The 23,919-nt window shown below is 49.2% G+C and overlaps 10 protein-coding genes across 10 annotated transcripts; 6 read left to right on the forward strand and 4 right to left on the reverse strand.

The window, feature by feature from the left end:
* Positions 1-720: 720 nt before the first annotated feature.
* Positions 721-2,851, forward strand: N7457_002553 (Major facilitator superfamily domain general substrate transporter; the record flags this gene model as incomplete). The annotated part of the gene is made up of 6 exons (XM_057173599.1): positions 721-917; positions 974-1,139; positions 1,200-1,295; positions 1,361-2,082; positions 2,127-2,456; positions 2,515-2,851. The coding sequence occupies 6 exons, from the start codon at positions 721-723 to the stop codon at positions 2,849-2,851; spliced, it is 1,848 nt and encodes a 615-aa protein (XP_057033750.1).
* A 1,286-nt stretch (positions 2,852-4,137) lies between these two features.
* N7457_002554 (cytochrome P450) lies at positions 4,138-5,684 on the reverse strand (the record flags this gene model as incomplete). The annotated part of the gene is made up of 2 exons (XM_057173600.1): positions 4,138-4,280; positions 4,328-5,684. 2 exons carry the CDS (start codon positions 5,682-5,684, stop codon positions 4,138-4,140), a joined length of 1,500 nt encoding a protein of 499 aa, XP_057033751.1.
* A 793-nt stretch (positions 5,685-6,477) lies between these two features.
* N7457_002555 (uncharacterized protein) lies at positions 6,478-8,341 on the forward strand (the record flags this gene model as incomplete). Its single annotated transcript, XM_057173601.1, has 7 exons — positions 6,478-6,621; positions 6,672-6,742; positions 6,789-6,902; positions 6,950-7,032; positions 7,083-7,484; positions 7,533-7,858; positions 7,907-8,341. The coding sequence occupies 7 exons, from the start codon at positions 6,478-6,480 to the stop codon at positions 8,339-8,341; spliced, it is 1,575 nt and encodes a 524-aa protein (XP_057033752.1).
* Positions 8,342-9,146: 805 nt separating this feature from the next.
* Positions 9,147-10,617, forward strand: N7457_002556 (uncharacterized protein; the record flags this gene model as incomplete). The annotated part of the gene is made up of 5 exons (XM_057173602.1): positions 9,147-9,341; positions 9,402-9,506; positions 9,557-9,781; positions 9,878-10,020; positions 10,089-10,617. The coding sequence occupies 5 exons, from the start codon at positions 9,147-9,149 to the stop codon at positions 10,615-10,617; spliced, it is 1,197 nt and encodes a 398-aa protein (XP_057033753.1).
* A 1,579-nt stretch (positions 10,618-12,196) lies between these two features.
* On the forward strand, positions 12,197-14,064 carry N7457_002557 (putative Rab geranylgeranyl transferase escort protein; the record flags this gene model as incomplete). Its single annotated transcript, XM_057173603.1, has 4 exons — positions 12,197-12,270; positions 12,323-12,441; positions 12,496-13,530; positions 13,721-14,064. 4 exons carry the CDS (start codon positions 12,197-12,199, stop codon positions 14,062-14,064), a joined length of 1,572 nt encoding a protein of 523 aa, XP_057033754.1.
* A 528-nt stretch (positions 14,065-14,592) lies between these two features.
* N7457_002558 (seipin co-factor family protein) lies at positions 14,593-15,267 on the forward strand (the record flags this gene model as incomplete). Its single annotated transcript, XM_057173604.1, has 1 exon — positions 14,593-15,267. One exon carries the CDS (start codon positions 14,593-14,595, stop codon positions 15,265-15,267), a length of 675 nt encoding a protein of 224 aa, XP_057033755.1.
* Positions 15,268-15,887: 620 nt separating this feature from the next.
* N7457_002559 (aldehyde dehydrogenase family protein) lies at positions 15,888-17,534 on the reverse strand (the record flags this gene model as incomplete). The annotated part of the gene is made up of 3 exons (XM_057173605.1): positions 15,888-16,682; positions 16,743-17,453; positions 17,502-17,534. 3 exons carry the CDS (start codon positions 17,532-17,534, stop codon positions 15,888-15,890), a joined length of 1,539 nt encoding a protein of 512 aa, XP_057033756.1.
* A 1,338-nt stretch (positions 17,535-18,872) lies between these two features.
* On the forward strand, positions 18,873-20,306 carry N7457_002560 (fungal specific transcription factor domain-containing protein; the record flags this gene model as incomplete). The annotated part of the gene is made up of 3 exons (XM_057173606.1): positions 18,873-19,307; positions 19,356-20,066; positions 20,121-20,306. 3 exons carry the CDS (start codon positions 18,873-18,875, stop codon positions 20,304-20,306), a joined length of 1,332 nt encoding a protein of 443 aa, XP_057033757.1.
* Positions 20,307-20,456: 150 nt separating this feature from the next.
* On the reverse strand, positions 20,457-21,752 carry N7457_002561 (NAD(P)/FAD-dependent oxidoreductase; the record flags this gene model as incomplete). The annotated part of the gene is made up of 1 exon (XM_057173607.1): positions 20,457-21,752. One exon carries the CDS (start codon positions 21,750-21,752, stop codon positions 20,457-20,459), a length of 1,296 nt encoding a protein of 431 aa, XP_057033758.1.
* Positions 21,753-22,270: 518 nt separating this feature from the next.
* On the reverse strand, positions 22,271-23,812 carry N7457_002562 (Major facilitator superfamily domain general substrate transporter; the record flags this gene model as incomplete). The annotated part of the gene is made up of 1 exon (XM_057173608.1): positions 22,271-23,812. One exon carries the CDS (start codon positions 23,810-23,812, stop codon positions 22,271-22,273), a length of 1,542 nt encoding a protein of 513 aa, XP_057033759.1.
* Between the last annotated feature and the right edge of the window lie 107 nt (positions 23,813-23,919).

The following is a 23,919-nucleotide window of genomic DNA, read 5'->3' on the forward strand; positions in this document are numbered from 1 at the left end:
TTCTGTGGGTCGGAGGAAATCGATATTGAGCGAAACCGGCCGGACGGCACTGCCTCGGAGCCGTTTAACAGGTAGATTCTGAGGCAATGGGGCTAAATTTACAAGAGGCCGATAATTTTACCCACGAGGGAAGTGGGGATAGTAACAATATTGGTGATATCCATGGAACTGAAGATCCCGACTGAGAATGAGTTTCAAAGCGGGAAAGCCATTTGCCGACTGCTTTGGTGTTGGGAACCTTCTCAAGTCCAAAAGTGAGCCCATCTCGGCACTTATCCTAACACGCCCGTCATCTTAGTGGAACCTAGCTAGGAGCCTTGGCTTTGCAAATACCAAGACGACGCGTCTGCCGTCGTCTCGGCTTCCTATTGCGGACCTAGCTCCTCGTTTTCCAAGGTTCTGCCGTATGATTGATAAGATTAAGTTGGGTTTGATAGGTACCTAGGAGCCTAGGTACTACTTCTGGAAAGCCATAGTGGAGCAAAATAACTGGATTTGTAAGTCCTTTCCTAATCCATGCTGCATCGCTACATATTACGATCGAATCTATACTCAGTACTGTTATTGCTACCTCTTGGCGTGTGAGTATTGTGTGGAATACGGCACTGCGCGGATTCGCCATTGCTATTTTATTTTCGGTTCAGGCTGTTTATTTAAAATCCTGAGTATGCCCCATTCCGGAGGTGTTATGTATTCTCACATAAAGTATACACTGCAGCTATGGCAAGGCAGGAAGGGGACATTGTCATTGAGATGGCATCACCAAACAAACAGATCAGCCATACTGCTGAAAAGACTATCACTGTTGACAGTTTGGAAAAGCAGTCGACTACGTCCAGCTTTCAGCCTGGAGTGCATAGAGCCGATGTCCTTCGGAAGAGCTGGACCAAGCAAGGCTTGATCATTGTCTTTACAGGGTTCGTGGTTGAATGAAGACTCCACGCAAAGGATATGACTAAAAAGTTGGCCACAGATTGTTTTTGTGTACATTGGCGATCAATTTCGCCGATTACTCAACTCAGGTGTACGGCCCATACACAACAAGTGCTTTCAAACAGCACTCCGCCATGAGCGCAGCCCGTGTGGTCGGGAACATTGCGCGTATCTCCGCCTATCCCATTATTGCAAAGCTGGGAGACGTCAGTATTCTCAGGACTTGGGCGACAATAGTTTTCTTTCTAATATTCTATGGTCTTTAGGTCTTCGGTAGAGCTGAGATGTTCATCTTGTCCATCATTACGTCTGCTCTAGGCTATGTCATATATGCAGCGTGCACAAACATCTCACAATACATAGTAAGAGGCCTTTACTTTCGGTTGACATTGCTTCCTTCAGCACTGACTGTTGCTGCATCTTACAGGTTGCTGGTATTTTCGACGCTATCGGGTCCACTGGATTTGCCCTTACACAGCAAGTGTTCGTGGCGGATATGACCTCGTTGGTCAATCGCGGTATCTGGTCCACTCTGCCTGACTCGATCACTACAATTCCAACCCTATATCTCGGTACTATCATTGCTCAGCGCATCCTCGATACTTCGACGTGGCGGTGGGGATGGGGTATGTGGGCCATTGTCTTGCCTTTCGCATCACTGCCATTGATCGGCACCATGCTATTTTACCAACGTCGAGCACCATCAGCAGTGTGTGTATCTGAAGCACTGGGCTGGAAAGCCAACGATGCCTGGTGGAAAAAGTTATATCGATTGTTGTGGATTCAACTTGACCTTCCAGGTGCTGTATTACTTGTGGCTGGATTATCTCTTCTTCTAATTCCCCTCTCTTTGACGGGCGCTAATAACAGCGATGCGTGGAGCAATGGATCGTTTATTGCCATGTTGGTCCTGGGCGTGGTTTTCTTGTTGGCCTTCTTCAGCTGGGATGCATGGTTCGCGAAGAAACCATTCGTGCCTTACCGCATGGTCAAAAACCGCACAGTGGCCGCTGCATGTCTCCTCGGGGCATTAGACTTCTTCCATTACTCGGTGTTCAGTGTCTTCTTCACGAGTTATCTTCAAGTAGCCGGGAACTTTTCGCCCGGTCCCGCAACCAGGATTGAGTACAGCCTCCTATCATACCCTTTGTTTGTTGCGGTCCTTTGTTCACTTCGAGCTAATTTGAGACTAGCAACTCCCTTCGTGTGGCCTTCCAGGTGGCCGGTATTTTTGCCGCGTTCTTCATGAAGTATACCAAGCGCTCTCAGATTTGGGTCTTAACAGGCGTTCCACTTTGCGTCCTCGGAATGGGGGTCCTTCTTTACCTCGTTGACATGGGAGATGGTCGCAGTGGAAATGAAGCCTCATTCGTGGCGGCAAAATCATTGATCGGTATTGGTCGTGGTTTCTACCAAACGGCTGCACAGGTCTCAGTGCAGGCGACGGTATCGAGACAGGAAGTCTCTGTTGTGACCGCGGTATTCTTTGCTTCGATGAGCGTGGGTGGTGCCATCGGGACAAGGTCAGTAGCTAACCCCAATCTTTTATCTGTTTTTATTCTAACCGGTGGTTCTTCGTAGCGTTGCTGGAGCAATATGGCGAAACACTCTTCCCAAAAAATTGCAGCAGTACCTTCCTGATGAATTGAAGGGTCAGGCAAAATCTATCTTTGGGTCAATTGTGACAGCTCGAAAGTACGCCATGGGAACTGAGGCTCGTGATGCGATCAATCGCAGTTACCGAGAGTCACAAAGGCTGCTTGCAATTGCGGGTCTTGTATCTCTTTCTTTGATGCTTATTGTGATGTTGTTTTTGAAAAATATCAAGTTGGATGAAGACGGAGGAGCCGAAACAACAGAGGGGGAGGGGGATCAATCCAATGCTCCAGAAAAGAAACCTCAGAGCGGCCATACCTAAAGTGTTAGAAAGTTAGATAGCCTTGTACAAAAATGCGAAGAGAGAGTTTTGATTGAAACGATTGTTATTTTGAAGGAAATGTGGTGGATGGTATTCAATTAGGAACGATATCTGACTATTCAAACACCAGGGATCGAATAGTTTCCATATGTTGTCTTCTTCCCTCAAACCACCTAGAAAATATTCGTCTAGCTACAATTTACTGTCAAAGCGAGTGCATTCCAGCTTTCGAAGGTCTTTTCTGAGCCGAAACATGCAGATTTAATCATCGTAATCAAACGAAACTTGCTTGTAGATACAGACATATCTTGCTAAATTTCACCTCCATATGTAAACAACAGGAGGTCTGGATAATTGAATCGATATAGAAAGAACGATGAGAAGTGATACCAATTCCGTCTATGTTGAGGGCTCTCGTGGGACCTCAGGTGCCAAGCCTGCAGCGTATGCAGTTGGATATTGTACGAACTATACCCCTACCATGCTAAGCGCTAGCGAGATCCTTGCATAGTATGGAGCTTGGACGAATAGAAATTCCCAAACTACCATACTACACTCACCATACTGTAACTACTGGTTTTTCAGCCTCACGATCGCGCGTTCCTTTCATCGACAGATAGCGAGATAGTGGACCCAGAACAGTCATCGGCCAATTGGCCAAGACGATGGCTTCGTGCAAGTGATCAGATTTGGTGCGTATAGCCCACAAAGTCTGCTTACTGAAAAACCCTCTGTTCCAGGTGGGACCTCGGCCTTCAACAGCGGCTAACTGGCTTCCAAGGTCAGCACCCTCGGACCTCGGAAGGCTGCTTTTCTTGCTTGATGAGAGACCCCTGCCTAGCCCTAGCTACGGAGTAGTCGGTACCACACTACCATACGGAGCACACGCGGCGAAATGAGGAGGGGCGCGAGGATTATCGTCCATACTAAAAAACCTTATCTGGGCCAACTGGTCGACGGCTACTCCGTACTCCAGGCGCACTATCTTACTACCTCTCAATGAAAGTGACGCATGATCGTGACTTAGAAAGACTGATAAAATCGCAGATTTATGTTGAGAGGTACTTGAATTCGGCGAGGAAAGTAGAGTATCAACCACAAACTCCTCTTTGAACCTATGCTCTATCCTATGCCCTTGAAGTTCACGGCCGCCTATGCACGGAACCTTCACTTGGTGTTCGTTTGGAAAGCCGTGGGCAATATTTCATGCCACGGTTTCAGCAAAAATTCGAAAACAATCGAAGCATACTTTTAATTTCTTTTGATATCATCATGACCGTGTCCCATCATTCGTTGACCGGGGTAAATTTCAACATCAGTTTTCGCCCGCGTGGCAGCGAAATAAACGCGAGGTCCGGCTCGATGTCCTCGTCGTCGATGATCGAGGTCGTGTAATTCGAATATACAGCCGCCATAACCAATTTCATTTCTGCGCCCATCAGTCTCTTATTTAAAACGCATCTTCGGGAGCCATACCTTGCAATGCAAAATTACTGCCCAGACACATGCGTCCACCGCTGCCGAACGCCCAGAAAAGTCGTCTCATGTCGTGGATCTTGTCGCCAGCCTCGAGCCATCGGTGTGGCAGCCACTCCAGTGGGCGGGGGTAAACCTCCTCGATGCGGTGGATGGAGTAAGCGGTAGAACTGACTCTCACGCCGCCCGGAATGTTGTCATGCCCGTGCAGAGAAGTTCCCTTCTCTGTGTCGGGAGTGACGCGGGGGAGTTGGGATGGGGCTGGGGAGTAAAGACGGAGGGTTTCACGGACTATAGAGTCTAGCAGCGGGAGGGCATCAATGTCGGAAGGAGAAGGAATGGGCCTCTCTCCGCCTGTGCTTGGGTATCGGAGAGACGTAGATAAGCTGAGTAGTTCTTTTCGCAGCTCGGCCTGAAGTTCTGGATGCCGAGACAGTTCCCAACTCATGTAGGTGAGAGTAATGCCTGTAGTTTCGTGGCCCGCAACCAGCTGGTCCAGAAGTTCGGACGCAATTGCTAGGTTTAGTGGGCGCGGGTCGTGTTCTTTCTGGGCAAGGAGGCTCTGGCGCAGCTGGTCGTAGATAACGGGGCTTGTGTATGGCAGCTTTTCATCATCGCTGGAGGTTCCCTTTTTCTCGGACGGCTCCGCTCGCTCGCACAGCTCCAAGCACCACTTCTCAACAAATCCCATAAATCGGTCCTCCCGACTCATGAACTTGAAGCGCTCATACTCCTTCAACCAAATCATCCATTCGGGGATGTTTAACAGAAATTTCGTTCCTCGTCTTGATCCAAGCAGGAAGGAGGAGGTAAAGTCCATCCCTAGAGCCTGGAATAGCGGCAGCACATTCAACACCTCTCCATTCTCCCCCGCCTTCTTGAGAATAGGCATTAACCGGTCCCAGAGCATGACTTCAGAAAGCGTGCATAGATCGCTCGATTGCGAGAGAAATGACTTGGAGTAGGCTTTGCTCAGCATGCGCTTCTGATGGGCATGCGGCGCATTATGCACCATGCCAACCATATTTTCGGTGTTGAAGTTGACGAAGACATCATTGTACCAGGCATGTTTCTCAAAAGCGCTGCTATATATTGCTTTGAGACCGTGGATGGAATTGACGCTCAGCTCCTTGGGGCCGAGACGGACAATTGGGCCATGCTTTTGGTGCAGTGCGTAAATAGCGAGGACTTCCGTGCCTGCATTACGCTTGCCATCAATCCAGTAGCTGGAGAGGGGGGACGTGAGATGGGCATTGGGAATTGAGGATAGCGGAGAGAGGTAGTAGGGGCTAATCACATAATGGTATATGAGGTAAAAGGCGAGGATGAAAAGTGCGAGGGGGATGAGGGGGATCATGGTGAAGGACGAAGGAGGGTAAGAAAAAGAATTCCGAATGCCAATCAGAGAGTAGTTATTTGATTCAATCAAAAGTCCCAATTAAGCCCTATTCTCCATAGATGTATGGAGTACTCCGTAGTAAGTATTGTCCCCGCCAAAATTATGTGCTGGACAGACTAGTGTCGAGGGAACCAATCACTGATTTCCAAAGTGATTGATTGTGGCGAAGAGGAGCTGCCTCCTCATATGGGGGATTCTCTTAGAAGAGATTTTTGACCCTTGGCATGTCGATGGACCTGGCAGTCGAGCATGGATGAATCATGATACAGCATATACTTGCAATTTAACGGGCGGAACCTGTGCTGCGTGGAGATGGGGACCTCAGTGGAGCCCTAGAGACGGTCCAGGCTTCACAATGTCTAAAATCGGACCGCGGTAAGCTGGAAAGTTGCCGGTTAGCAGCAAATTACGCAGATGAACAGGGGTTGTCTGTCCCCTGCACGTTGAAAACAATGTTCCCGCGCCCCGGCGTGGCAATAACGCAGTGGAGCCACAATCAACACCAAGCCCTAGTTCACGCTAAGCTGGATGCTGCAGCTACGTTCTAGTCTTGCTTTGGAGTTTCAGCTACCAATACGGAGTCACGCAGATTCTGTTGAAGGGCTGCTCCACCGTCGGCGTTCTGCGCCATGTGGACTCTAGAGTCGGAGAATATTCGAATGTCTGCCACCTTTTATACCGATGCGACCTGCCGTTACCCCTGTCTTTTATACTAATCTCTCATCGTTCTTTTCCTTGTCTACATGTCAACATGACCTGGGATAAACACTCTACAACCGTCACTATGGCTCTAGCTGATGAAGCCCCATCCATAGGCCGTGTCGCCCCCAAATGGCGTGGCACCCAGGCCGATCAGGCAGACATGAATGCCTTGGGAAGAGATCAGGTCTTGCGGGTGAGTCTCCAAGTAATACTTTGGCTAATTCACCTAAGCTGATCCTGCAGCGTAACTTCCGATTCATCTCTATTGTAGGATTTGGCTGCACGCTGATTGCCACGTGGGAGGTTGTTTTGACGTATGTCACCCAAACTTACTCTGTAGTCTAGTCACTGACTCTCTAGTTTGCTGGCACAAGGTCTGACTGATGGAGGAACTGCAGGTTTGATCTGGGGTTACCTCATTGTCGCTGCTGGGTTCTTTCTGGTATTCCTGAGTCTGGCTGAGATGGCATCTATGTGAGTCTACCCCATTGATAACTTGCATATCCATGCTGACTATCTAGGGCTCCCACATCTGGCGGGCAATACCACTGGGTATCAGAGTTCGCCCCTCCTAGCTGCCAGAAATTCCTCAGCTACATCACTGGTGAGGCATCTTACCCGTGGACCCCCTGCTCAACTAAGCTGATTGTGTAGGCTGGCTGTGTGCTACGGGATGGCAATGTGCTATCGTGTCCATTGCGTTCTTGGCCGGAACTATCATTCAAGGTCTGATCGTGCTGAACAACCCGGAATACGACTTCCAGCGGTGGCACGGTACCTTGCTAGTGATCGCCATTACTTTGTTTTCGATCATTTTTAACACCTTCCTGGCTAAGCGATTGCCATTTGTGGAGGTATTGATTCTGATCCTACATGTGTGCGGTCTGTTTGCCATCGTTATTCCACTGTGGGTGCTTGGTCCCCGCCGCAGCGCGACGCAGGTGTTCACCGAATTCAACAACGGCGGCGACTGGAATAGTGCGGGAACCGCTACACTTGTCGGATTCTCGACCACTATTACAGCGCTGATTGGTTATGATTGTGCGGTGCATATGTGTATGTCTCCCTTCAGAATAACTGACGGACCTTGCTAATAATGTGCAGCGGAGGAGATCAAGGATGCGTCCGAGACCCTACCTAAGGCGATGATCACGTCTGTCTCTGTCAACGCTGCTTGCGGCTTCTTAATGCTGGTGACAATCTGCTTCACGCTAGGCGACATCGACGACATCCTAGCCAGTCCCACGGGGTACCCATTCATGCAGGTGTTCTATAATGCGACCGAGAGTCTTCCAGGAACGAACACCATGACCGCAATCATTGTACTGACATTAACGGCGAGCACAATCACAGAAGTAGCAACGGCATCACGCCAGCTGTGGTCTTTTGCGCGTGATCGTGGCCTTCCTTTCTCGGATTTCTTCGGATATGTACGTTCTCCCATCTTTCTTTGGGTCTCACAACACTAACAGCACTAGGTCAACCCCGGCTGGAACATTCCCTTAAACTCCGTGATGGTCTCGTTGGCAGTGACTGTCCTCTTGTCGCTCATCAACATTGGTTCTACAACCGCACTTCTTGCCATTGTGACCCTGGCCATCGGCGCCATGATGTCCTCGTACATCATCACGATTGCTTGCCTTCTGCTCAAGCGTATCAGAGGGGAGCCACTCCCACCACACAGATGGACGCTAGGCCGATACGGCATGGCAATCAACATTGGAGCGCTGTGCTTTCTGTTGCCGGTCTTTGTTTTTGCCTTCTTCCCCCTCACCTCTACTGTGGACCCAGATACCATGAACTGGTCAGCAGTGATGTACGGCGGAATTATGATCATCGCCGTGGTGTATTATGTGCTGCGGGGACGGCACCACTACATCCCGCCCGTGGCACTAGTGAACCGCGAGATGTAATCTCCACTCCAGACCAACTTGTATAATCATTACCTTAGAGGGAGCAAAAGCATTGTAGTATTTCATAGTTACAAAGAATCACGTTGTCAGACAATGATTTCGAGGACTCGGTCCTATATCGTAAATTGAGACTATAGTGGTGCACCCAGCAACAATGAGTGGCAACAGCATCTGAACTTTATTGAGAATTTGTCTCGGGTGATTCAGGAGAGAGTTTATTTGGACAAGGAGTTATTGGAGACTAGGGTAGTCAATAAGAAACAATGCCTAAGACGAATGCTTAGCAGAACATACGACGCATGGATCTGATACAAAGCGGTCCATCACTGAGTCGCGCAGTGTAACCTTCCAAGGTTGCTACCTAGACAATACTCCGTACGGAGTACTCCGTACTCTATACATACATGTAGTCATACGTTTAAATGGGAATCAACCTTGGTTCGTTCCGGGTACTCCGTACTATAGCCGTGGAACCGGGGGCCGATGGGGCCGCTGTGCCGCGTGGGGGCCGAAATCTTGGAAACCTTGCGCGTAAAGTACCGCCACCAAGCCCATTTTTAATTTGGAATAGGCGAACCAAATCAAATTTAATATCGATCCTATGCTCACAACCTGAGGCTTATGCGTACTATTTGAGATGTCCGAACTATGCCTAGCGTTGGATGCTCATCCTTGCTAGGTCCGCTTGAATTGTCATTTGTACGGAGCAGCCATCATGATCAATAACCACCCTTTTCCAAACCCTTTTATACTCCCTCCCTAAAACCTTCAACCCAACAGACTGCGATATGGCCTCTGTATCGTAATGGCCATCAAAGTGCCTTCCGACCAGTCGCCGCCTTTCGAGACGATAGACGACAAGCACCATGCCGGTATTATTATCATCACCGCGGCCGTCTGCCTCATGATCTCGCTGGTCTGTCTCTTGATTCGGATTTACGTGCGAACTTACCTCTGTCCGCCGTGGGGATCAGACGATATCATCCTGTTGGGAGCGACGGTACGCACGGGAGAGAAATCGGCACGTTTGCTAACCGACGCTAATCGGATCCACGGGTAGATCGCCGCCATCGCCGAGTCGATCATCATCTTCCATGCCGCAAGTATCGGCTTCGGAACTGATATATCGCTACTCACAGAGAAGGCTATTGATCGTATACAAAATGTATTTACCCAATGCCTTGATTGAATATAGGTGAATAACTGACAAAGTAGTCTTTTCTCGCCGCCGATATCCTCTATCTCATAACCCTATATCTCTCTAAATGCTGCATCATTGCCATCTACTTGCGTTTGACGCCGCGTAAGCGACACAAAATCATCCTCTTGGGGACGCTCGCACTCTGTACAGTGGGGATCATCTCGTCAGTGCTGAGCATCGCCGTCAACTGCGAGGGCAACAAGCCATGGGCTGTACCTGGCGAACAATGTCCTAACCTGGTAGGTATCAAATTGCACAGACGCCACTCATCCCCTAAATGTTATTATGAACCAACATTCGGGACATCGAATGGAATATACTAACCCGTGATACAGTTCGCCCGCTGGCAGGCAATCACGGCGATTGACATCTCGATCGAAATCTTACTGTCCGCCTTCAGCATCGGCCTAATCTGGACTCTGCAGATGCAGCTGTCACATAAGATCATCATCATAGTATCGTTCGGTGCGAGAATACCGTAGGTACTCCTCCGAGCTCCTAGATATAGATCTTATCTCATGATACTAACACACAACTAACTGATAGATTGACTATATTCTCAGCTTTCCGTCTCTCTACCTTGAAAGGCTACACGATGAGCAATAACCCCACGTTCACCGCAATTGACCACACGGTCTTCACCCAGCTCCATCTCAACTACGCTTTGGTGGCATGCACAGTGTTCTGCCTGCGTCCATTCATGAATGCCGTCACAACATTTTACGGCACAGCTGGCGACACCAATCTCGGCAGTAGCAGCGGCTACGGGGATCGATATGCATCGGGCCCATTAGGAAGTACAGATCCTTATGCGTCGGGCCGGTCACGAGATTACGAGATGAGGACTATGAAGGGACGGGCTGTGCGCCACGCGAGTAATTCTACGAGGGAGAGGCCGAATGTCGGCGATGGGACAGAAAATGGAACGGTTGTTTGCGAGGCAGTAGGGTCGACTCATTCAGAACAGCGGAGGACCGATGCCGATGGGGGCAGCACACATAGTGGAAGTGACGGGAGTACGAGGATGATCATTCGAAAAGAGATTCAGTATTCTGTTTCTGTAGACCATGCATAGATCATTTCCTTTGTTTAGATGTAATATATAGTCTTTCTTTCCACCTTCACGATGTGAGGTATGTATAGTACTAAGCACCAAGAGTTCGGTTTGAGCTTCAGAGTTCTTTATTATGAACTCCTGGGAATTCTATATACTTATTTCCTTGAATGATTGATATGGCGTCTACGGATGATGAGATATACCTCTTTTGATTTTGGCTCTTTGCTTAACATTGTCTGGTAGAGTATTAGTCTTTAACATACTCCTGAGGCCCTGAATTTTCGCATAACTGGTCATACTCTAAATTCTTTTTATATAAATGTAGTTCTGTTGGGGTTTGGAACAGATTATGCATGTTATTCATGTGCTTATAGCTGGATAGCTCCGCGTCATCGTAATGAATATTAGATAAACAGCCTTGTTCTTTACGGGAGTAGCCAATTGAGCTGATCCACTTTGATATATAACATGCAACACCTTATATCTGCAGACATAGCATATGACAATCAGGTTGTTTCAAGCAACGTTTCGACTTTGAAACCTGACTATATCAAGAAGGTCCAACGGCTGCATTTCTATAACAGGGAATAGCGAGCTATGTATGGCATCGAGCACTTGATCCTTTTTAATCTCGTTCACTCGTCAAGCATTAGAATTTTGTTATATTACGATGGGGTTAATTAAGAGCAGTACCTTGTTATACAATAAAAGTCTCACCTATCAGCTCAATCCCAACAATCTAGGTAAAGGGATAGCTTTTTAGGTACTACCTGGACAAACCCCCATGTTGGCCATGAAGCCCTTTGACATAGATAGGCAGAATGTCATAGGGTACGGCTTTGCATAGGACCATCGAGATAACATTCTAGACGACTTTTGCTACGCGAGCAGTTTAAAACTAATGATTGAATTTGGTTTTGCCTTTGAAATTTTGATATGCGTTGAAATAGTGCATAGTGAATGTCTATCATCAAGTCTCATGTATTCATGTTTCTTTACGGAGTAGGAGATCCTAGATTAAGTATCCAAAGACTTATGATATCCCTTTGCTGATCTTTAACTCGCTCCGGTGTAATTACTGCATGGGTGATTGCGTTTCACTAAGCCATTGATGCGTCACTTTGTCTCCTCGGTGGCGTGGTCCGCGATCTAGCCCACTGAGCATATCGTATCTGTTAGCATCCCTAGACAAAGAGTCGAAGCAATGGTGCCTGGATCTAGCCAAATGGGTTAATGTTTGATTCGACTGGGGTTCATAAAACAATCAGGTCAATCAATATTAAGAAACCCCGATCTTTTTCTCATCAACTGTTTCCAGGTGACGATTGTTGAAGTGGTGTCGACCGGAGTGGAGACGTGGTGACCGCCTTCGCACGCGAACTTCCCGCGTTTTTCTCCAATTTTTTTTCTTCTCTTCTTCTTTCCCGAGCAACCTCAATTTCATGGGCTGACAACAATTTGAGCTCATGAAAGGACCGGAAATGCTTCAGTCGGATCGAAAACTCCACTACTCAACTTCATAAGGCCTTGAGGTGGCAAATTTGCCTGTAATACTCGAACTTACCTGCAGCTAGGACTTTGTCAGCACTTCCACATCATGGAAACTCTGTCAGACACCACGTGGGATGTGATCATCAATGGAACTGGGCTCGCCCAATCCCTTCTGGCACTGTGAGTGACCTCTCTAAGGGTGATTGTGAGTCAAGCACTCACACTCCCAAAGGGCCCTCTCACGATCCGGAAAGAAGGTTCTTCATGTGGACTCAAACCAATACTATGGTGGTCCAGAAGCAGCCTTCAGTCTTGATGAGGCCCAAGAGTGGGCCGAAGCAGTCAATAAAGGTTTGTCATTTCTCCTCATATCTGGTTCCTCCATCGCTAACGTGTCCCTCTTAGATTGCGATGAAACACCCTTCAAAGATGTCTCAATTTTCACACAAGATTCATCCCCTTCAGCCGAGGGTTTAGAGGCAAGTGGGGTCACTCCCAGACTTGCCTCTAGCCGTGCTTACACCTTGTCCCTGTCCCCGTATTTCCTCCATGCCCGCTCCCAACTAATGTCAGCTCTCGTGTCATCGAAGGTCTTTCGTCAGCTGGAGTTCATGGCTGTTGGCAGCTGGTGGATCTACGCTCCCGAACAGCCTGATGCCGAGAATGATGAACTCGGCGCAGAAAAGGTTCTCTACCGCGTGCCTGGCAACCGGGAGGATGTCTTCGCTGCAACTCATATCAGCATGAAGTCCAAGAGGACTCTCATGCGGCTCCTGCGTCATATCACCAAACCAAAGGAGGATGACACGGCAGATGAAGACGAGGATATGTCAATGCCCTTGAACGAATATCTGGTCTCCAAGTTCAGCGTCCCAGAGGAACTCCACAATCCCCTGTTGTCTCTGTCCTTGTCCCAGCGTTCTCAACGGGATACTCCTGCCAGCTATGCTGTCTCCAGGATCCAAAGACATCTTGCATCGATCGGTCATCTTGGCCCTGGGTTTGGAGCTGTGATTGCTAAGTATGGTGGCGGTGCTGAAATATTGCAAGCTGCCTGCCGTGCATCTGCCGTGGGAGGAGGCGTATATGCCCTAGACACGCAGATCACTGACTGTATATGCCGTACAATCCCCGAATTTTCGGAATATCCATTCTTGGTGACTTTGGATAATACCGGGTCAGTCCAGGCGAAATATGTGTTCGACTGGATATCAGATACTGAATCCGAAGAGGGCTCGGAACCCTTGGTCGAAGTCGCGCGCTCGATTAGTGTCGTCTCGGCTACTTTCCCCTCCCTTTTCCCTGTTACAGTCGAAGGAGGCCCCGTGCCCGCCACCGCACTACTCATGTTTCCGGGCGATACCTTGGGTAGTCCCCAATCTCCGCCTGTATACCTCCAGGTGCACTCAAGCGACACTGGCGAGTGTCCACACCAGCAGAGTAAGTCAGCCTCCAATTTTCCCAGTTTTTACCTTCCCACACTGCTCGCATGATGATTTTTTTCAAAAACTTATCTACATTGCCTGAACTTCCATGTTGCAATTTTTTTCAAACCTGATCACGAGCACCCCTCATCTCAATTCCATCAGTCAGCAAGTCTGTCGTTCAAGTGGCTAACTCAATGTCACAGGTGTTATCTATTGCAGCGTTGCGCTAGCGGGACCGGAGGGCCAATCTCTACTAGAGTCTGCCGTGAGCAAACTCGTGCAAGCAGAGGGTCCCTCGGCTTGCGTCCTCTGGTCCTTGCGATACACTCACTGCGGACATCTCAATAACGGCGGCGATCCCCGATCTCTCATTGTTGAGGAAGGGGTCCCTGACTACTATCTTTTCCCTCCATCAAGTCTTGACTTGGCAATGGAAGATGACACCCTCGACCTCGTAAAAGAAGCTTGGAAGAGAGCTGTAGGAGATGATGTAGATGATGACGATTTCATGAAGTTCGACGATCGCGAGGGCACGCTTGACCAATGATCTGTAGAATCTCAAGGCGTTTTCGACTACGTCTTTAGCATATGTTTTACAGAAATAATCAATGACATGCTTTGCATACATACACCTCTTATTTTTAATAACATCAATACTTAAAAGTAGCTGTTGTTCGAGCTCTCTTGGGCTAATGCGTGAAATTTAGATGCTCAACTGGCCACGCATCGGTCTCACACGTTGATTAAATCCGCAAGCCTCTCTACGCTACACGCTTCAACTGGCACCTGAACTGCACAACTGCCTGCAGAGTGTGGCGTGGAACCCTCAGAGTACGAGACAATCTCTGTGGCTAGTAGTGACGCAGAACTAATATCGCCGACATGCGCAAACCAGTTGGCAGAACGCCCCGTACGTCATGCTATGGGTCACAACATTGATATACACACTTGAGTATCTACATCTACAACGCACCATTCGAAGCTTTCGACAATCTCCTTGCGAAATACTATCAGAACAAAGGATACTGCCCTAATTCCACCCGCTCCCCCTGAGCGCATGTTCCCACCCCCCGCAATGCCTCTCGACAATGTCACCAGCGGCGTAACCAGCCAACTCCCCGTCAACAAAATCGACTCCACAACAAGCGGCGTGATCAAAAAAGGCGCACCAAAAAAGCTCAATCGAGCGACCAAAGAAATCACCGACCCTGTCATCCCCGGCGAATTCCCCTCAGACGATGCCCCGCCCAAAGGCGAGGGTGTCGACAACAATCTCTCGTTTTCGTCGCTATGGGCTACCCTTACTTCATGGTTCGCGACGCTCTTCCCTCAAGCTTTCGATTACTTCGAGTCCTGTATTCAGAGACTTATTGCCTGGCTACTTCCTCCACCTCGACAGGCGGCGATGTATGAAGCTGCATTGAAGCGTCCTGCCGCGTCGACTTTCATCGTGTGCCAAATGATCTGCTGTGGTATTCCTCTGTTGGTCTTTTTAGCGGGGGTGTTTGTGTTCGCGGCTGTGGCGCTCTTGCTTTGGGCTCTTCTGTCGTTGCTCATTCTTGGTCCGGTGTTGTTGGTGGCGAGTATGATGGGTATGTCGCTGTGGGGATGGGGATGGGTGTTCTATGGGTTGGTTAAATGGATTGATCAGCGGTTCTTGGGTGGTATTATTACACGCTACTGGCTTCCTCAGACGCAGTCGGAGGATGATGGAGAGGGTCCGTCTGGGGAAGAGAAGAAGGAGGAATAATATTTTGCATATGGGAATGTTGACAAGCGTGTGGAGAGCCTGTTCTCATGTCTGTACCAATTTCTTATTACGAAGCCCATGACACGAAGATCGCATCATGTGGTAGAATATCCTTTCCAACACATATTCAAACGATCTGGAGAGACGAGTTAAAGGTCAGTTCGGACCGTTAGTAGTTGGATCCGTTGCAGTTAAGGATCTACTAGCGGTGTCTGAGGGATTCCTTGGTTAGTGAGCTACTTACCTAGAGGTATCTATGTGCCGTTTAGCTTGACTATAGACTCCCACTCATTTGGTCAGGATCTCCAAAGATATTACAGTTGATACTATTGTATCTGATATCCCTGTGAGGAAGCCAACCAGTAGCTACCTTTTAACGAATAACTAGGGCCACTGCGCATATGTAGATGAATGATATTCCAATAATGTGTCAATATTCAAGAACCATTTGATCCGACAATCCTCCCGGGTGCACCAGTCCATCAACCCACTTACTGATTGTGGAGAGCTTTCCCGCTTCAATCAATACCTAAGAAAGTCGCCCACATAATCCCACCTATGAGAATCGATATACAAAAGCTGAAGCAGATCCCATCTTCGCATTACCCAACACCTCGGATTCACTTAAGCCACTTCGAACCGTAAGCGATAATCTGATCCTTCCGGGTAGCAACTAGCGCGGACAGCCCTAACATGCCAACAGTCAAAAGCCACTTCGAGTGACCAAGACCTGTATCATTTCCATCCCGGTCAAACGATGGTTTGGAAGCGGGTATCATTTTATGAGCTTTCTCAACCGAGTAAGGGGGGTATCGCGCAGCGAGGAGCCCCTCCATCCACGCAGGGAGGGCATTGATGTGTGTACGGAGATGCGAGAAAGTCCGAATACCATGGGGGCCATGATAATATCCTTGTCCAGAATTTCCGACACCGCCAAATGGTACATCACGAGCAGCCATGTGAAGAGCGCAGTCGTTGAAGGTCACGCCGCCGGATTGGGTTTCATTGAGAATGCGAGCCTTTTCGGCAGCTTGATGGGTAAAGGCATAGATCGCGAGAGGATGTTCTCCGGCGCGTGTAAAATCGATGGCAGTGTTGAAGTCTGCGTCAATGATGGGAAGAATCGGGCCGAACAACTCTTCGGACAGAAGGGCGTCACCGGGTTTGACTCCGGTGACGATCGTTGGTGCAAAGTACCGGGATTGACGATCACGCTGGCCACCGTAGACAATTTTACCGGCGGTTTGCTGGAGTAGATTTTCAAGGCGATCAAAATTGCGATCGTTTACAATGTGTGTGTAATCCTCTGATTTGTCGGACCCTCCCGAGAACGTGTCAAAGTACCGAATCAACTCGGCAACTAGGCGTTCTCGTAGGTTAGGGTGGACAAGAACGTGATTCACGTTCAAGCAGATCTGCGTTTGATTCCAGACGAGTTAGCCTAGGATGACTGGGCGTGTACGGTGTAGGCCTACCTGTCCAGCGTTCATGAACTTGGTCACTGCAATGTGCTTCGCAGTGAGATCGAGATCCGCCGACTCCGCTACGATGGCCGGGCATTGGCCGCCCAACTCGAGTGTGACGGGGGTCAGATGCTTTGCGGCTGCGGCGTGGATAATCTTCGCAACATTGGGGGATCCAGTATAGAAAATGTGGTCAAAGCGATGTTCCAGAATATAGCCCATTTCCTGTGCTCCGGCGGTGACACACTGAATCGCATCGCGGTCCATATATTGAGGGATAATTTCCATCAACAAATCTTGAGTGGCAGTAGCAACATCCGATGGTTTGAGGATCATGGCACATCCGGCACCAATTGCGGCAACCATTGGCTGCAGAAGCAGAGTGACAGGGAAATTCCATGCGCCGATAATCAGAGTTACACCGAGAGGTTCTTTGCGGATGGTAGCTCCTCCTAGAAAATTGAGAGGGTCGGACCTCTCTGGTTTCTCATCTTTGGTCCACTCATCGAGTTTATCGAGAGTGCGTAGAATGTCTGCCTGGATACTACCGCAGTCGCCAGTGTATGCTTCTTGATAGTGCTTGTGCAGATCAGCATAGAGGGCGTCACAGATACGCTTCTTGTTGTCCTCGATCATCCACCAAGCGCGTTTCAGTTGACGGCGCCGCCATTCTTTGTTCTTGGTCGTGCCGGACGCGAATCCACGCCGGACACTTTGATACGCCTGGAAATCATGAGCGGCAATTCATGAATCGCTTGAGACTGGGTTTACCTGATCAAATTCGCTAGCAGTACTGAACCCCATGTTGAGCTCGGAGGAAAAAGGAAATGTGGAGAAAAGCGGTAGGGGAAGCCGGGAGGCTTTAAGCGGGGGACTTGCACGCTGACACGCTGAGACGTGCCGAGGAACCTGGTGTTATGTGTGGATGCAGAGATCCTGGAATATGCACTGCAATTAAATGGGACATTTGTGTTGCCGATAATTCAAAACAACTCTCTTTTGGGGCGAAAGGTCCATGCGCCTCGGAGTCATGCATCCGTGGATTTTTGTACGAAACAATGAATCACGCCTGGGGATTCCCAGAGACTTATATTACTTGATACTTGGAATTATTGCCTCAGCTACCATAGCGAGGGATTGGAAAGAAGATTGTACCAAGCTCCCTTGGCATTCAGTCTGCAATAAAATGTTTAGACACATGCTGGACATGTACATATATCAGACGTGCCCAACTGTACTCCGTAGATATCAAGATCACCCATAAGATATGTCGGTAGGTATTTTAATAGTTATGCCGGGGCGTATTTCTCTATTGTTAGACTGGTCTAGACCTGCGCCTTTTACGGTCTCTTTCCAAACTTCCTCTGCCATATGCTATCCCTCTACTCTGTAGTATCGCCTTTCCTTCTGGTGCAAGCGGATGATCAAGCCATGAACTCTGCAACTCAGCAATCAGACCATATGTTTTGCTCCAAACCTGCAGCAGCAAAGGACCTGGGTGCTTTAAGACAAGATCAATATGAGCCTATGCCCAATCTATGATTCGTGCGATGTCTGTGAAGAACCGGCCCTACACTTACGTTCATGATGCTTTGAAGTATCCCGTTGCGCAAACATCCGATCGAAGCCCCAACACGAGAGTGAGGCTTTGCAACGGACAAATCAAGTAGACATAACAGCCAATTGGAAAAAGAGACTAACACCGGCCTATCGCCTTGGCGCGCATATAACACAGAGCATCCTCCACTGCCATGCGGGGTAGGAGCTGGATTGGCCATGACTGCAATTTCAAGAGCTCGCACTGGCTGTTGGACATGTCGTGCACGACGCATCAAATGCGACGGTAATTTCCTCCTTTCCCCTGCAGTTCTGCATGGCTCTGATCAAAACCGGTCAGAAACCCACCCAATATGCCGCCGTTGCGCACGTAGCGATGCCTCATGCGGATATGGAGTTCGTCTCATCTGGCACGAGGAATCCATGGCCCGGGGAGTATGCCATGGAAGGTCAGGGGTGTGGTCGAAGCAAAAAGGTGCCGTTCGGAATGACAGGAAGGCGTTGGAGCAGACGACGGAAAATAGATTATCGCCACAACCGGAATATGCGCGCGTGGATCGGCCCTGGATGTTTTTGAACACGACTATGATCGATCTCGAGATCCATTTTGATGGCACCCAGTTCAGTTCCCAAGCAATGAGGGCGTTTTCTCAGCCCAGTCCTTCATCTCCTTGGCTGAACACCATCCCTGCAGGCCAGCGATCGAACTGTGATCCTGTGCTCATGTCATACTTCGAGCACATTATCTGCAGCAGCTCTACCCTCGTCGACAACGCTCATTATAATCCATATCGATACCTTATATTACCCATGGCCCTGCAATCAGAGGGACTCTACCACGCGGCGTTGGCCGTCGCGGCTAATACCCTCAAACTGTCAGACCAGCGGTACCGGCTTTCAGCGTTAGAGCATCACCATCGAGCGCTAACTCACCTCCGCAGTCTACTCAATCAGGATAATTGGACAGAGCATGAACTGGATGAGATGCTAGGGCTGGTACTGATGTTATGCTGGTTCGACGTAAGACCTTGCCCGCTCTCTCAATGGCCATCTACTAATTCCTGGCAGATTTCAGATAGCAGTCGACCTTCATGGGTCACGCATCTTAACGGGTTTCAAGACCTAATTCGAACACGAAAAGAACGCCCCGGTCGCTCATCGCATAGCCAGGAGTTGACGAATTTCTTCAACCGTTATTTCGCTTTCCATTTAGTTCTTGCCCGCACAGCGTTTCGCGTCACCTATCCTACATTCCATACATCCCCCGTTTTACCGGACAGTATCCTTGAAAATTCAGACACGATTGATCCCTATATGGGATTGAGTCCCGCCCTTTTGTTGATGATCGACCAAGTAGCGGAACTAGCGTGGGCTCGCGAAGATGGCAACTTGAAAACCAGCAATACAGATGTCCATCACCTCAAAACAAACCTTGATGAACTAGAACAAAAGATACCCTCTGGAAATATTGATCCTAGCATGGAATGTGCTGCCATCGCCGAGGCAAACAGGCTGGGCGCCCTGCTTCTTCTGCACGAGATCTGTGCGACCAAGGCGACCACCAACACCTTCAGTATTTCAATATTGGCTTCAGACGAGAAGAATACCTATGTGGAACAGATTCTGGCCCTCATGTCGGAAAAGAAAGCGAATATGATGCGTACTGCGGTTCTACCATTGTGGCCTCTCTTCCTGGCAGGGTGCTGTGCCCACCGGGAAGAGGAAAGAGTTGTCGTGCTACAGCTGTTTGAAGAATTGGAGGGTATTCGTCGATTCGGGGTATGTGTCTTCAAATTTTCTCTCTGGATTGTGAAAGTCTTACAATCGTTTCAGAACATTGCCCCGGCAATTGAAGTTGTGCAAATGGTCTGGCGGCAAAGAGATCTATCATCACAGGATGAAAGGAAGCGGCGGAAAAAGAATAATTCACGGCGAGAGAAGAATGTAGTGTATGAATCTCGCTTCTCGTGGGAACATGCGATGGTCATGCTCGGTGGATGGAAGCTCTGCTTGACTTAAGCTACAGTGTGAAGACTTATATACACAAGCTCGTCCTTTCCTATTTCTTCCTTTTTTTCTCTCTCTCTAGGACTCCAATTTCTAAAGCCCGCAGCAAAGCCGTGTTTCGAGAGTTCAATCATCCACTCAGCCTTCCCGTACTAGAATACATCATAGTCGGGAGGCATGGCTTCTTTCACGTACCTGTCTGCCTTTCCATCCTGTAAGGTCACTCAATTCCATTTCCGGATCCAAGTGAGCCAAATTTGTAGCAGTACTCTTTTGTCCAGCTCGCCATTGCCACTGACGGACAATTTCCGGGTCCAGAGTCCCCTCAAGCAAATCTGCGACATATTTTCCGACGACCGGAAGGAACTTGAACCCATGTGCCGAGCCGCCAGTTGCGAGGAACAGACGTTTGTACTCGGGATGAGGTGAGACAAGGAAATGACGATCGGCTGTATCAGCATCCCAGCAAAGTCGAGTGTAGCAAAAGGGTCGATCTGCAAGCTCGGGCAGCACGCGCCGCAAGTTCCGGCGCATCTGAGCCTCAACCTCGAGAGGGAGACCGTCTCCAGGTGCCTGGACGAAGGTGTGTGGGACTGAAGTGGTGATACCGGACTTTGTGGTTTGGATGTTGGTGATGAATTGACTATGAGCCATCTTGAAAATTCCATCTTCTTGGGGAGGGAAGAAATATCCGAGCTCAAGGTTGTCCATGATGGGCATAGTAGCGTAGTGTTGGGTCTCGGAAGGCGTGAGCTGGATGTGAGCGACACTGTGACCCTTCGCAGTCAATTGGCCCTTCACATCTAACAATGAAGGAGTCCATGCTCCTGCAGCCAAAATGACCATATCGGCCTCGTGTCTTGTGCCATCTGCCGTGATGACTCCTTTACATTCGCCCGTGAGATCGTCCATAATCAACTCTTGTACCCGCCCCCGTGTCTCCCCGGAGATATATCTCACCCCATTTTGCTGAGCGGCATGGGCCATTCGCTCGATAGCTGTACCAGCAGCTGCCCATCCAGCCGTGGGATTCCATACATTAATGTTCCATCCATCCAACTTCCCCGTGACAACAGAAAAGCGACGACGAATCTCGTCTGGGGTGAGCTTCTCAAGACCCTTTACTCCAAGTCGTTTGCATGTCTCAATCGAGCCCTCGACAAAGGGACGGGAGAGATTCGCGGCACTCAGGATCCACCCGGGGACATGGTAGAGCCCCCGAAACAGCGGCCAAGACCGCCACGCATCAATGGATTCAATCCCCATACGTGCGTACAATGGCTCATTATAGTCGCTGCGAATGATTTTGCTGATATCGGTGGAGGCTGCTTCGCAGGAGGGAGGTGCGTATGGATCCAGCACGCGAATGGAAGTATAACCGCGCTGCGAAAGATGGTATGCGGTTGAAGTCCCGAAGGAACCAGCACCCACGATCAGAATTCGGGTTTGTTTGTCCATCGTGGGAGCTGACTTGCTTTCGTAATTGCTCTGGCCGCTATTCCAAACTCTGAGGGCTGGGCTGCCATATTTATTCGGGCGGTTTAATCCGACCTCCTTTTCGTCAGACCATCTTATCTCGTTCCCAGCTTCCTCGCGCACAAGCTGATGCACGGTGGAGAAAGACTGTCAAGTGTGCGGGGGAGAAAGCGCTAGCTTCGTTCTGACCTTCTGATAAAGATCTGACAGCTTGTAGGAGTCGGAAATGCTCCGATGCGTAACTCCAAAATAGTGGCGCTCGCTTCGACCTTCACCTTTTATCCCAACGTCCTCCACCGTTTCCCCAACCAGATAGTGCCCAGGCCCTTGTTTTTCTTGTGTCTATGGATTAGAGACTAAACTAGGGTTGGATTGTGGCTAAAATGGATAACATACTGTAATATTTAATTGAACGCTTTTCTCATTCGCCACCAGTTATTTAGATTCGTGTATCTTGATCAACACAAAATCCAGTCTCCATATACTATGTAAAATGGAGGCTAATAAGTGTATCTAAATGACCGTTTCTCTTGATCCGTCAAATCAGAAAATGCACCAGCTTCCGTTGGCTCCACATTCAGCTGGCCTTCCTTATCGCGACGGCTGTTTTCCCACCGACAAAGAACCCCATAGGCCAAAATGGAAGCTATAGCCACGACTAGGCAACCCAGAAGGCCCTCATATCCCCGTGAATACGATGGCGCATCATCGGATCGGAAACATTGTGGACCAATAATGTTGCCAATGCAATACGCCAAGAAAAAGATGGCGTTCATGGTCAACTTTTTGCTGTGGCCACTGGTGTTGGCCATGGGTAGAGAAGTTGACAGCACATAGGGCGCCCAGTAAGTGTAGAAGACATAGTATGCTGCTAGCAGACCTTGCTTGTCATCGCGTGGCAATTTCCACATCAAGATCGCGCAGATCATCGGGAGAATGTTGGCCATGGCAATGATGTTGCAACGGGAGTTTGGCACGCGAGCAGCGAGGAAGCCTAGCAAAATCTGCCACACCGTTGCGAGTACGCCAGTGGGGATACCCAGCACGGTAGTGATCAACGGGGAATACCCCATACCTGTCACAATAATAGCGGAAAAGGTGACCAGGCCGCCATTTGGGATATTCTGGGCTAGTGAAAACAGCGCCAGAAGCCAGGTCTTCGGGTCGACCAAGCATTCTCGTACTTGGTACCACTTGATGGTTTTGTCTTCCATGCCGGTATTGTTGTCCTTGACGCGCTCCAGACAGACGAATTTCTCGCGATCCGAGAAATACCAGCATTGCACGGGTGAGTCCGGCAAAAATATATACAACACAATAGCCCAGATGAAGGAAAAAACGCCCAGTACGATGAAAAGCAGTCTCCAGGGTGATAGTGCCGTGTGTGTCTGGCCGATACCGTAGCTGATCACTCCCGAGAAGACGGAGGAGAGCTGGTTAAACCAAAACGCGACACGGATAGGCTGCTCACTGGTCTTCCACCACATGACAGTGAGAATACTCGCAATTGGGAAAACGGCGGCTTCTGTCATGCCCATCAGGAAGCGCACTGTGGCCAATCCCGCAAAGTTCTGCGTCGCCGCGGTGCACAGTAGCAGAACAGCCCACCCAAACACCATCGCCGAGAAGAGTTTGGCAACGGGAAGCCGCTGAATGAGCAGTGCTGCTGGATACTCGAAGGCGAGGTATCCGAAGTAGAAAATGGAGCCGACCCAAGAGTACTGATCTCCAGTCAAATGCGTGTCGGTTTTCATACCATAGATGGCCGCGTTTGAAATGATGACCTTGTCAATCGCGGCCAACACGACCGTCGCCATAATTATTGGAATGAGGATTATGTCAATTTTCCATAGTACACGGCGCGCTTCCGCCTCGGTGACAGGTTCAGCTGCGATAGCTGGATCGAGCCGAGCGAGGAACTGAGCTGCAACATCTTCGCCATTTTGGAGTTGAGCTTCAATGATGTCGCATGTCTGGGACTTTTCTTGGTCGAATGCAATTTGAAATTCAGGAACGGTAGAGTCCTTGTTGTCGACCGTCATAGTGTAAGGAATTTTGTGTGTTATGGGATGGAAGGGGACATGTGCACACTGGAATGCAGGTGGATCATCATTTGAGATCGTTTTATAGTCCTACTCAAAGCCAATCA

The sequence above is a fragment of the Penicillium paradoxum genome (assembly GCF_028828445.1).
Source record: "Penicillium paradoxum strain IBT 22861 chromosome Unknown utg000003l_segment0_segment0, whole genome shotgun sequence".
NCBI lineage: Eukaryota > Fungi > Ascomycota > Eurotiomycetes > Eurotiales > Aspergillaceae > Penicillium > Penicillium paradoxum.